Below are 12,497 nucleotides of genomic sequence, written 5' to 3'. Positions count from 1 at the left end.
AAGCAGGGAGCCTGATGTGGAATTCAATCCAGGGACTCCAGGATCATGATCTGAGCTAAAGGCACTTGCTTAACCATCTTAGCCACCCAGGCACCCAAGGAAGTGTATTTTTAATTGTATTTAACTTTAATTAATTTAAATTGAAATAGCTACATTAGCTAATGGCTACCATATTGGACAGTGCAGTTCTAGATACCAGTCCTTATCAGATATATGTTTTGTAACTATTTTCTCTCAGTCTGTGGCTTGATTATCCATTTTTTAAAAAGATTTATTTATTTATTTTAGAGGGAGAGAGAGAGAGAGAGAGCGAGCACAGGAGCAGGAGGGGTAGAGGAAGAGCGAGAGAGCATCTCAAGCAGACTCCAAGCTGAGGGCAGAACCTGACAGGGTTCAATCTCATGACCTTGAGATCATGACCTGACTCCAAACTGAGTTAGTTGGTTAACTTACTGTGTCATCCAGGTGCCCCCTGACTCTTCATTTTTTTTAAATATCCTTTTTTTGTTTGTTTGTTTTTTTAAATATTTTATTTATTTGACAGAGAGAGACACAGCAAGAGAGGGAATACAAGCATGGGGAGTGGGAGAGGGATAAGCAGGCTTCCCACTAAGCAGGGAGCCTGATGTGGGGCTTGATCCCAGAACCCTGAGATCATGAACTGAGCCAAAGTCAGATACTTAATAACTGAGCTACCCAGGCACCCCCTTCATTTTTTTTTTTTTTAAATGGTATCTTTTGATGAGCAAAAGTTTCAAATTCAATCAAGACTAATTTTTCAGTTTTTTTTTTTTTTTTTAATGGCTATTGCATTCTATGTCCCAGTTAAGAAACTTGTGATTACTCTTAAGTCAGTGGGTTTATGGTCAACCTTGATGATGTGGGATGAGAGACACTGTTGTTTGAGGAACACTGTTGAAAAGATCTTTGTTACCTGATTGGATACTTTGGCACCTTTTTGAAGAACAAAAAAATTGTGTAAGTGCGGATCTATTTCTGTCCTGTTCTCTTGTATTAATCTATTTGTTGAGCTTCATGCCATTACTATACTGTTTCGTTTACTGTAGTTTTATTTTAAGTCTTAAAGTTAGAAGTGTGAGCCCTCTGATTTTGTTCTTTTTCAAGATTGTTTTGAGTATTTTAGGTCCTTTGAATTTCCATAGAAATCTTAGAGTCAACTTGTTAATTTGGATTATGACTGGGATTTTGATGATTTAGATGTAATGAAAGAAACATTTGAGATATATATATATATATATATATATATATATATATATATATATAATTTTATTTATTTATTTATTTGACAGAGAGATAGAGAGAGAGCATAAGTAGGCAGTGCAACAGGCAGAGGGAGAGGGAAAATCAGGGTCTCTCCATTGAGTAGGGAGCCCGATGTGGGGCTCTATCCCAGGACCCTGGGATCATGACCTGAGCTGAAGGCAGTCGCTTAACTGACTGACCCACCCAGGTGTCCCTATTTTTGAAAATGGATATTTATATAGGTTGACATATTTTAATACTTTGTCAAGAAGGAAAACAGGGTCTGATCAGTCTCCTATGACCTAGGCCAGAAGAGAACCTATAATAATCTGTTTCTTCCATTTTGTATTTTTTACTTAGAAAGGACTTTGGACAATAATTTCTTTGGCAGAAACTGTGGTTAGAGTTGCAAGCTCTTTGGAGCATGAGAAGTCAAAAATCTAGGTCCCAAGAAATGGAATAGAAACGACTTCCAAGATGAACTAGTGATTCTAAATGTGAAAAACCCCTATATAACTCTTTGATTTATGTCTTATTTAAGGAAGGCAATAAACTTTGTGCTTTTTCTGGTCTGCAGCATCTCTAAACTATTTTGCCTTTATTTTTCTCAAAATTATTTTGGGAAAAGGGAAGTTACACAACCTTGTACTCTTCAGTATGAGCTTGGAAAGTAAATCTACAGATTGTTTAATCTTTTCATGTTGCATATGAAGAAATATGAGAGGCTCAACCCACTGAGCCACCCAGGCACCCCAGAGAGAAACTATTTTGATCATTGAGAGAAGAGCAAAAAGAATAGAACTGTAACACTAATTTTTCTTTCACTAGAAAGTGAGTTCAATTGTTATCAAAAGTAGATTCAAGGGGAACCTGGGTCGCTCAGTTGGTACAGCATGGGACTCTGGATCTCAGGGTCATGCATTCAAGCCCCATGTTGGGCATGGAGCCTACTTTAAAATAAAAGGTGTGCTCAATTGTTACTAAGAAAAACATAACTTGATTTGTGAAGCAAAGATAGTCTTCAATTCACTGCCTTCATGTGTCTATTCTTTAGTACCGCATATTAAAATAATATTTTATGAGGTTTGATAACATAACAACTATTAATACTAAAATAATAACACTTAAAATTCTCAACATAGGTGCAAAATACACGAAGGATTTAATTTCTTAGCAAAATATGCATATTTTTATATGGCAAAAAAGAATTGCCATTATATGTCAATTATATCTCAATAATTAAAAAAAAAAACTGCTACAAGAAACCATACCTTGACTATATTATTACCAAAATCTGGGTTACTGAATATTAGTTATCCATTGCTGCATAACTAATTACCATAAACTTGGCAGCTTAAAGAACATACTTTTTTTTTAACGAGATTTATTTATTTGAGTGAGAGTAAGCAAGAGAATACAGGGAGTGGGAAGGGGCAGAGGGAGAGAGAGAATCTCAAGCAGACTCAAAGCTGAGCTCAGAGCCCTATGTGGGGCTCTATCTCACTACCCTGAGATCATGACCTGAGCTGAAACCAAGAGTTGGACCAACTTTTAACCAACAGCTTAACCAGCTGTGCCACCCAGGTGCTCCAAAGAACACACATTTATTATCTTACAGTTTCTATGGATCAGGAATCTGGGTACAGCTTAACTGAGTCCTTTGCTTCATGATCTTTCATAAGGCTACAAACACAGGGTCATCCAGGGCTGGAGTCTCATTTGAAAGCTCACCTGGGAAGCATCTACTTTCAATCTACTTCCAATCTGGTTGTTGGCAAAATTTGATTCCTTGCAGACTGTTGGACAGAGGGCCTCAGTTCTTTGCTGGCTGTCACCTGCTCCTTGCCACATGGCCTTTTCCATAGGCAGTTTATAACATGGCAGTTTGCTTTGTCAAAGCCAGCCAGGAGGTGCCCTAGAGAGCCAGAAGTTACAGTCTTACATATTGTAATCACAGAAGTGACATTTTATCACTGTTGTTGTATTCTGTTGGTGAGAACCCATTTATAGGTCCTGGTCACACTTAAAGGGAGCGGATTACAAAGGGTATCAATACCAAGAGACAAGAATCATTTTGGGCCATCTTAGAGTCTGTTGGCAAGAAACTGATTCTTGTATAACATAAGCTACAGAGAGGTGCCCACAAAGAGATCATTCTCAATTAATTCTATAATCCAGAAGGAATTAGTGAGATTGGCTTAAATAGATTTCCTGTTAACTATACAGCATCACAAACTAATAAGTGCCAACTAATAAGCACATTATTTTCTTCTTCTCCTATTTTGTTCTTTGTCCAGTACTGTCAATTATGATATGAGATAGCCCTATATCAGACCCTGGAAAAGTGGCAAATAGTACTTCAGAAAAGTATTAGAGAAAATATAATTATATGTGTATATATTTCATCAGCAAAGTGTACTGCATTAGCAAATGGTGTTTATTTTGTTATACTGGTAACATATCTATTAAAAATATCATTCTCAACAGCACATTGCCAGCATGTTCCTTCACATTAATGGCCTTGGTTAAATAAAACCCTAATTCTTGCACATGATTAGAAACTTGCAAAAGAGATTCAATGTGGCATTGATATAATAAAGTCTTTGACTTTGAGAAAATGACAGAACTTCTTTTGGTAATTAAAAGAACTTTTTGTATTCTTAATCAAATGAAAACACCAGTTTTTAAACTACTTAAAATAATTATGCCCCAAATGAGTATTTTCTATGCAAAAATATTTTTCTCTGTTTTAAAGACTAGCAAAGACTAGAAAAGCCTGAGATGGAAGAGATTAGTAATTATCACTTCAATAGTGTTTAGACGGTTGTGTTTTAGTCAGTAGATGGGTCACTAATAAGAATGAAAGTAAATTTATTAGCCTGAATCATAGGTGGTCAGGAAAATCCTACTTTTTTTTTTTTGGAAGATTTTATTTATTTATTATTTTAAGAGAGAGAGGGAAAGAGAGACAGAGAACATGCTCAAGTTGGGGGGAGGGGCAGAGGGAGAGAGAGAATCTCAAGCAGACTCCACACTGAGCACAGAGTCCAGTGCAGGGCTCCATCTCACAACCCTGAGATCATGACCTGAGCTGAAATCAAGAGTCAGATGCTTAACTGACTGGGCCACCCAGGCACCCCTGGAAAATCCTATTTTAAGATGCAGTGAAAAATGGACCCAAATATTGCCTACAAGGTTGTTTGGTATGAATTGGAGCATTCTGAACAGCTTAAGAGCTGTGTGGAAGGTTGAAGACAAAGATAAACTTCAGACTTTGAAGTCTGTCTGTCTATCCTAGATCATATTGATATTATAACCCTTAATGATGGTATTTCCACTTTATTGCTCTAAATAAGCATGCAGATGTATTTTGAGAGATTATAGTGGTTTGGTAGGAGCTCTTTACCTTTATAAATGGAGGGAACAAATTTTTTGCTTGCATATTTATAACATGTCATGTGTAATCCCTATATATATGGTTAATAAATCCTAAATAGAAAAGGTTATTAAATGAATTGACAAGATTTGGTATCAGAACACGTAGACTAAGACATTATGTAAGCTTATATTATTATATTATTATTATAGAGGACATCCTCACATTTGGGGGGCTGTGTACCACAGACAAAAATCTACATTATCTCCTTTTCCCTGAAGAAAATAGAACTTCACATTAGCTGATAGGGAGGTTTGGTATCTTGATGGGGCTCTGCTTTGTCATTGTCCTTGGTGTGTTCTCTAAAGTACACAGGAAAATTCTCTTCTGAATACAGAATGAAGTAAGGTTTTAGCAAAATCTTGTAGAGACTTACGTCTTCTAATCTCTAGGATAGAACTGGAGGGTAGGAAGGACTTGGCTGAATGAATACAGGCTTGGTACCTGGAGAAAATGAACTAAAAAAGCAAAAGCACGAGAATACTAAGGCTCTGTGTGTAGCAAGTATTTGTCTTGGGTGACAATACTTTTTCTAAATTCTGATTGTGTGGCTTCTATTTCAGGATAGGATCTTCTCTGAAGCCTTAAACAGTAAATAGAGAATATATTCAGCTATAACTCGAGCCCTGTGACCTTTGTCCAAGGATTCAGCTCAGTCTTATAAATCAGAAATTCAAATGTCAAATCACCCATGATTTATCCAGCTTTGAATACTGGCATTTAGAAACCCATCCTGTCTCATTCTAGAGGTAGATTTTTAGTCAGTGGGAGGTCTATTCTCAGAAGACTAGTCTAAGAATATACATACATTTGCTTTATGTAATTTTAAAAAATAAGACTGGGGAATTTCTGTGACAGCACCTTAGTTAACTTGAGCTAAGGTACTAAAAAGTGTTTGATATGGGAAAACTTTTTAGACCAGGTTTCCTACAGAGAGATTGACTCACTGAGAAGCTATTTACCTAAGCAGAAATAATTTATATTTCAATGTGAAAATTTATATTAGATATAGGTAAGAAACAGTGTCATGTTTAGTCATGAGCAGAGATATTTAGAAACAAATCACACCATAGGACAAAGTAGGGGCAATAAATGGGGCTGTCATTTAGACAGGTCCATTGATGGGGTAAGGTTGTCATTTCAGCAAGCCCTCTGGACAGGATAAAATGTTCAGTTGGGGACAACAACTTTAAACTGAAGGAACTGGCACAAGTTTCTAAGCTTTAGTTAGTATATTTAACAGACAGGACACTGTAATACTCTCTTCTTCCTTAGTGAATTGAACAGAGGAATGAAGCATGTTCTCAGCTGAAAAGTGAGGCTTATGGACAGTGGATGAGGCAGGCACTGCTTCTGTGTGGGAATCTGAACTTTCAGGATGTCTGTGGTCACCTGAGTACCTTTTTGGGGGGGGCGGAGGGAGGGATTCTAGCAGATACAAATACATGCTTTCTAGGAAATAATACAAAGTATTACTCTATTCATAGTTAGGAGACATTTGAAAGAATCCTCTTTGTTTTGAACAATACTTATTTGTTCATTTCTCTTGGGTGGTAGAAACCAGGACTGTGCCTATGTAGTGTTCAGATGTCCACATGGTGATGTGACCTTTAATCTTCAAGGTCTTTATCTATTTATACCAATATTGATTGAGATGCCAGATCTTTAACCATGCAGACTCTTGCCAAGTCTTCTCTTATTCTTGACCTTAAGTTCTCTTAAAGATCAGCTTTCTCTCGGCCACTCTTATAGGAGTTCTCTCAGACTGTCTGCCTACGCACAACACTCAGCTGTTTTTATTCTGTGGTTCTGCCACTACATTGGTAATGGGGCATTGATTCTATAGTTCTTATATCTCTTACCCTGATTTGGGGCTCGGATGTTCCCCCTCTTTACTGAGATTCAATAGGAGAGAGGTAATCCCAGTGTATCACGTTCTTTCTTTGACTCTGTAATAAGCACTAATTATTTTAACTTCAAATAACAAAAATCCTAATCAGTAGTGGTTAAAACAATTAATTATCTCACACAACAAGAGCTCTAGAGATTCAGTTCAGTACTGGCATAACAGCTTAACTATATGACTAAGAATTCATCTACCTGACATAATTTCACTTCATTACCCTTAGCTGTTGGCTTTTGTCATTTATCTGTTATCACTGTGCTTCTCATGTTCACCAGATGACTGTCACACCTCCAGGTGTCACTTCCATAGGTAAGATGGGAAAAAGGAGTAGCATCAGTTATGTTCTACCTTATAGCAAGTTTCTTAGAAGATCCTCCAGAAAATTTCCCTTACACCATGTTGTCCAGAACTATACCATACATGCCAAGAATTATGTCTAGAATTAGCAAGTGAGACTAGGAAAGTAAGTATTTGGTTTTCCATCCTTTATAGTTGTATGATGCAAGGAAATTGAGGGTTGAAAATGTTATCTGGCTTAAGAACTTCTGAATATCTAAGTTCTCACTTTTCTTCTGTCTTGATTCCCCATAATCCCACAAAATTTTATGTAGTCTTTCTAGGACAGATATTGAGTTGGCTTATTCAATATCCATTTCCAATAATTTTTTCCATTGCTTTCCTCTAGGTTAAAGATATGTATATGTTTGATTTCTCAGCTTCTTTTGCTTTTAGGGGTGGTCATGTGAACTGGTTCTAGCCAGTTTGGTGTGTATATGGCTTCTCCCCCCACCCCCAAAGGGCAAATACTCACTAGAGAAAGCTTTTTATCTTTGTCATTCTCCTCTTTTCCTGTGTGGAACATAGCCTTGATGCCTGGAGGTGCAGCCACCATCTTGGGGACAAAATAAGGGCAACAAGATGATGGAACCTAAAGAATGAATTTGGCACATAATAACACAGTGGAACCACTGCATCAGACCTGAACAGTCTACCAGTGACCTTTTCTTTATGAAACTAATACATCTCTGCTTATTTAAGACAATGACAGAGTTTTCTGCTACTTGCAGCCAATGTAATCCTAATTTATATAGGTAAGAAACCATGTTTTTATATCATGTGTTTCTCCCAAAGGTATTGTCTTTGCCAAAGCTGTCTCCATTCTCCTTAAAGGTCCCAATTTTGAAAACTGAAAACAAAGAAACAAATTTCTTTTCTCTAATATTTTTATGTATCATAAAATGATGCCACATAGTTTATCAAAATAGGGAAGGGCTATATAAGTAACAAGGAATTATAGGGGAAAAAGTCTTTATATATACTACACAACATATCTTACCATAGTTATAAGTACACAGAAACACGCCCAAATTAGGCCAAAGCAGAAGAAAGAGAATTTATTAGATGGCTGTAGGTATATCTTATGGATCTACGAATAGGAAGTATAGCTTGAACCTCACTATGGACTAGAACCAGGAATTGGAAAGCTATTATGAATCAGTGCAGTTGTTCTCCCCTCCCTCTTTGAACACATGATCTCTTATGGTCTGCTTTATTCTTCTCTCTTGGCATTAGCTTTTTCTGCTTCTCTGTGCTCAAAGAAGAAATTAGTCACTTCAGCCTTACCATTTCCAATGCAAACTAAGATTGAGTAACATCTCTTGTTTTAAAGTTTTCTGGAGAAAGACTCTCTTGGTCCAATTTTATTTTTGTGTCTATCTTTAACTCAGTTAGTGACCATGGGATGGGGTCAGATGGCTTAGAAATTCTTAGGAGAAAAGGGAGAATAGTCTTTCGAGAAGGGGCCATGGGTGGGTGTGTGTGTGTGTGTGCGCACGCACGTATGTGTGTGTTTGTGGCAGTGGTTGCTGGAGAAGAAATAATGGACGTCTCTACAACTCTTCTGATACTCTATTCTGCTGAAAGGTAAATCAAATTAATGATTTATTCATTCTACAAACACTGATATTACTTGTTCCTCCCTTTATGTTCTCTCTCAGAGAATGGCAGGACCATTTATCTAATTGTCCATGTCATAAATGTCTACATAACCAATAAGCAGCACGATAGCTAACATTTATTGAATATGTGTACTTTGTGATAGGTATTCTGCATGCATTATTTTATGTATGTATGTATTTTTATATTTTCTACATGAATTATTTTAAATTTAACGTTACAACAACCCTACAAGTAGGTATTATCTATTTTATAAGCAAACATTTCTCTTGGATTACTATAATAACCTTCTACCTACCTAACCCTGGTCACACCTCTCCCAACCATTTTTTAAAATCTGGTAATCTGTAGTAATTCTAAAATAGATATCTAATTATGTTGTTTTCTCACTTTAAGCCCTTCTGTGGTTCCCCTAGGATAAAGTCCCAATTCCTTTAAATGATATATAAAGTCTTTTATGATCTATGCACTCTTCATCCTTTGCCAACTTCCATCTCTCTGCACCATCTTGTACCTCATACTCTATTTGCAAGCCTTGAAAATTATTTAAAGTTCTTACCAGTTCGTTTCTTACTCTGCACAACCACCCTCCAGCTGTTCTCTCAGCTGATGCCTACACATTACCCACATTAAGGATTCATCTTAGAGGTTACCCTATCCAAAAGACTTCCCTGAATGATTTAGGTGCGCCTTCTTTGTAATTCTGTATCTCTCAGTGCTTTTTTCCTATACTTATTACACTATTATGCTGAACTGTCAGTTAACTTATTCTGTCTCTGACACTGATTGGTAAAGTCCTTGAGTGGAAGGACTTTATCTGGTTTTGTTGAAAATCCTATGTTTAGGGTAGTACTTGGTCATAGTAAGTTGCTCAGTAAATATTTGTTCAATGAATGTATCTTCATAAGTCTAGAAGAAGTTGAAAAGCCACTTGGACAGAAACAGATATTCAGCATTTCTTGCTTACTGAGTGGATTATTCTGACAGCCATTCTCTTTATTCTTATTGTTTGGGCTTATAATATATAAAAATTGAGCAGATAAAAATTGATAAAATTAACTGAGAAAACATATTGCAAAATAAGAAAGTGATAAGCCAAAGGAAGCAGTAAGGTGAGATTGGGGGAGAAAAGGCAAGGAACTGAATTTTTTTCAGAGCAAATGTACTTGTTAGTAAACCTAATCCTTGAAATAATTCTTTGAGACTGAAATGTGCCTGTAGTAAAGACAAGAAAATTGAAGACCAAAGTAGAGCAAAACAAACTGAATGATTATACAACAAATTCTCTACAAATAAGAAGCAAACAACAGAAATTAAAATCAACCTTAAAAAATATGGAGAATATGTCAGAGTAAGCCAACCTACTCCCTAACTGATCCTTTTGCTGGGTCTGGGTTTCTGTATCAGCTTTCTAGCTTTTCTTGTACCTCTGTTTCCTTCACTCTCATCTGCTTTGGATGTAGGAATACTTCATTCCTCTATACAAAATAAACTCCACTTTTGCCCTCAAGTTTTGTCTCACTTAACTTTTTCATGAGTGAAACTGACTTTATTAGACCTGCTTTCTGATTTAACTAAACTTTTCTGAGTGCAGCAAAGCACCTGACTTCTCTTTCAGGGAATTGTAAGCAACACGGCAGTAAATAAATATAAATATAAATACACACACATATATATACTATTATTGTAGATCACGCGGGTTCGGGGGTGGGGGGAGGTAAAATCCTTAGGGGTGGGAATGTTTAAGTTACCATATTCTGCGCAGTGAGAATCTGGAGTCATTTATTTTCAAGTTACACAATTTCCTACTTCTTTTCAGTCGGGTCAAGTCGCTAGACTTTGTTAAGTCTCATTTATTACTACTGAAAAGAGAATACTAGTAAGAGTCTCCTATCTACCTACCCGAGGATTTCTGTTAAGGCCCAAACAGATGAGGTATGTGAAAAACGCTTCACAAACATTTGGTTAAACTCCGTAAAACATTTGTACCTGGCTACGAACGAGACTGCATTAACTTGGTTTTCCCCGCTGAAGAAATTAAAAGACGGCTTGTCTCTAGGGAGAGGAAGCCGAGCGTTACTACGTGACGTCATCACCCCGCGCCGGCCGCGACGGTTTCCGGGTTGGGCTTAAAGCCGTGTTCCACGCTATGGGGTTTTGGCGGCGTTTATTGATTTTTGGCTGGGTATCGCTTCGGGGTGGTGGCGGGGCAGGTGTCCCGCGTGCGGGAAGCCGAGTGTTGGTTTGTCGGCGCCAGGTTCGTGGTGCTGCTGGACAGGGGGAGGCGGGAGGGACGGAGATGCACTGGCATAACCTCTTGCGGAGGCCTCACCTCAGACCTTAACGGGTCCCCGCCAACTAGGCGGCAAAGTGAGACCCCGGTTGGCTGGATGTCCCCAGTTTCCAAGCAGGCCCCCAGTAGGACCTGGCCGAGGAGTGGCGGAATGTGAAACAATTCTTGAACATGGATGTGTGACTTGTGCATTGTCTTATCTGTTAGTTTATTTAGAAAATAGATTAAAGAGAAGTAAACACGTGGAGGATTTAACTCCGTAAAGATACAGTTTACTTACTTTCCATTTTTAATGTCTGGGTACGCTGGCAGGTAAATTTCAGCTAAAACAGTGTATTTCCACGACTGTGATCAATAGTGGTAGGTAGATAGCACAAAAGATAACAAATAGAGATAAAAATTAGCCTAGAAAGGAAGGCCCTCTAACAAACTCCGAATTTTTACTTTAAAGGCATGATAATAGAGATGGCTTATTTTAAAACTTTTTTTTTTTTTTTTTTAAAGTTATCTGGTGCTGACAATGAGACCTTAAAACAAAGAAGAATGCAAATCATGTCCCGAGGACTTCCAAAGCAGAAACCAATAGAAGGTGTAAAGCAAGTTATAGTTGTGGCTTCCGGAAAAGGTGGAGTTGGAAAGTCTACTACAGCAGGTATTATAGGATATAAGATATTCTGATCTCAAGTAGGAATTTATACCAACTGGCAAGTGCATAGCATTAAAATTAATAGTTTTGATTTTTAAAGAGTTATTTGTGAAATTGCTAATAGCTGATTTTGTAGTATCAGGAGTTGGTAGTGATTAGGAAGTTAGATTAGCAGTTTCAAAAAGCTAGGTACATAGCCAGATGCTTGACTCCTTAACTGAGGAAAAGGTGGTCAGATTATCCATCAGATCTTCAGTTTACCTAACTGTAAAATAACAATGATAACCTTTTACATAGGGTGGCTATGTAAATTAAACAAGCTAGCCACTTAGCTCAGAGTGTCTTAGATAGTTAGTGCTCAATATTTGGTTGCTGTTATTTTTTAAACATTTAATAACTTTAATACTAAATTATTTCTGTTCTTTGATGTTCTCTTCCAGTCTATGAATGTACATATAGCTACAAAATTGCAGTGAGACTTTTTAGATTATTAAGACCTTTTTCATTTAACCATAATGTAATTTTCAACATTTATAAAATAAGCATTGATCTAATATTTGAAAAAAAATTTTTTTTTAAACATTTTATTTATTTATTTGACAGAGAGAGAGATCACAAGTAGGCGGAGAGGCAGGCAGAGAGAGAGAGGAGGAAGCAGGCTCCCCATTGAGCAGAGAGCCTGATGCAGGGCTTGATCCTATGATCCTGGGATCATGACCTGAGCCGAAGGCAGAGGCTTTAACCCACTGAGCCACCCAGGCACCCCTGAAAATGTTTGTAAATGTTTAACATTGTTTAAATTGTTTAAAATACCATCTAATCTTTGTATCTTTTCTCTTAACAATACTGGAGCAGAAAATTTGTTTTTGGTGGCTCTTTTTAATTGATTGTAGATTTCATGGTGACTGAAATGCTGCTTTCAGATTCATAGGAGAAATGTCACCAGAAATAGAAGAGTTACCATCTAAGACTAATAACTGGATATTCCCAAAATTTT

At 37.2% G+C, this 12,497-nt stretch overlaps 1 protein-coding gene and 1 long non-coding RNA gene across 3 annotated transcripts in view; one reads left to right on the top strand and one right to left on the bottom strand.

Annotated features, from left to right (window-relative positions):
* Window positions 1-3,077: 3,077 nt before the first annotated feature.
* Window positions 3,078-10,637, bottom strand: LOC116861955. The gene is made up of 3 exons (XR_004381574.1): window positions 10,551-10,637; window positions 7,417-7,497; window positions 3,078-3,178 (listed from the first exon to the last, which is right to left on the bottom strand). It is a non-coding gene; the product is annotated as an uncharacterized LOC116861955 (long non-coding RNA).
* A 37-nt stretch (window positions 10,638-10,674) lies between these two features.
* Window positions 10,675-12,497, top strand: part of NUBPL (nucleotide binding protein like) — a 212,309-nt gene continuing 210,486 nt past the window's right edge. For both annotated transcript variants that reach the window (XM_032848885.1, XM_032848884.1), the window contains exons 1-2: window positions 10,675-10,818; window positions 11,359-11,506. In XM_032848885.1, the coding sequence (XP_032704776.1) occupies window positions 10,711-10,818; window positions 11,359-11,506 (256 nt within the window). In that variant the 5' untranslated portion in view covers window positions 10,675-10,710. The remainder of the gene's footprint in view (window positions 10,819-11,358; window positions 11,507-12,497) is intronic.

The sequence above is a fragment of the Lontra canadensis genome, unplaced genomic scaffold, assembly GCF_010015895.1.
Source record: "Lontra canadensis isolate GAN:19392208 unplaced genomic scaffold, GSC_riverotter_1.0 scaffold214, whole genome shotgun sequence".
In the NCBI taxonomy this organism is placed as follows: domain Eukaryota; kingdom Metazoa; phylum Chordata; class Mammalia; order Carnivora; family Mustelidae; genus Lontra; species Lontra canadensis.
Note: the sequence above shows the minus strand (reverse complement) of the source record. Positions and strands in the feature narration are given on the sequence as shown.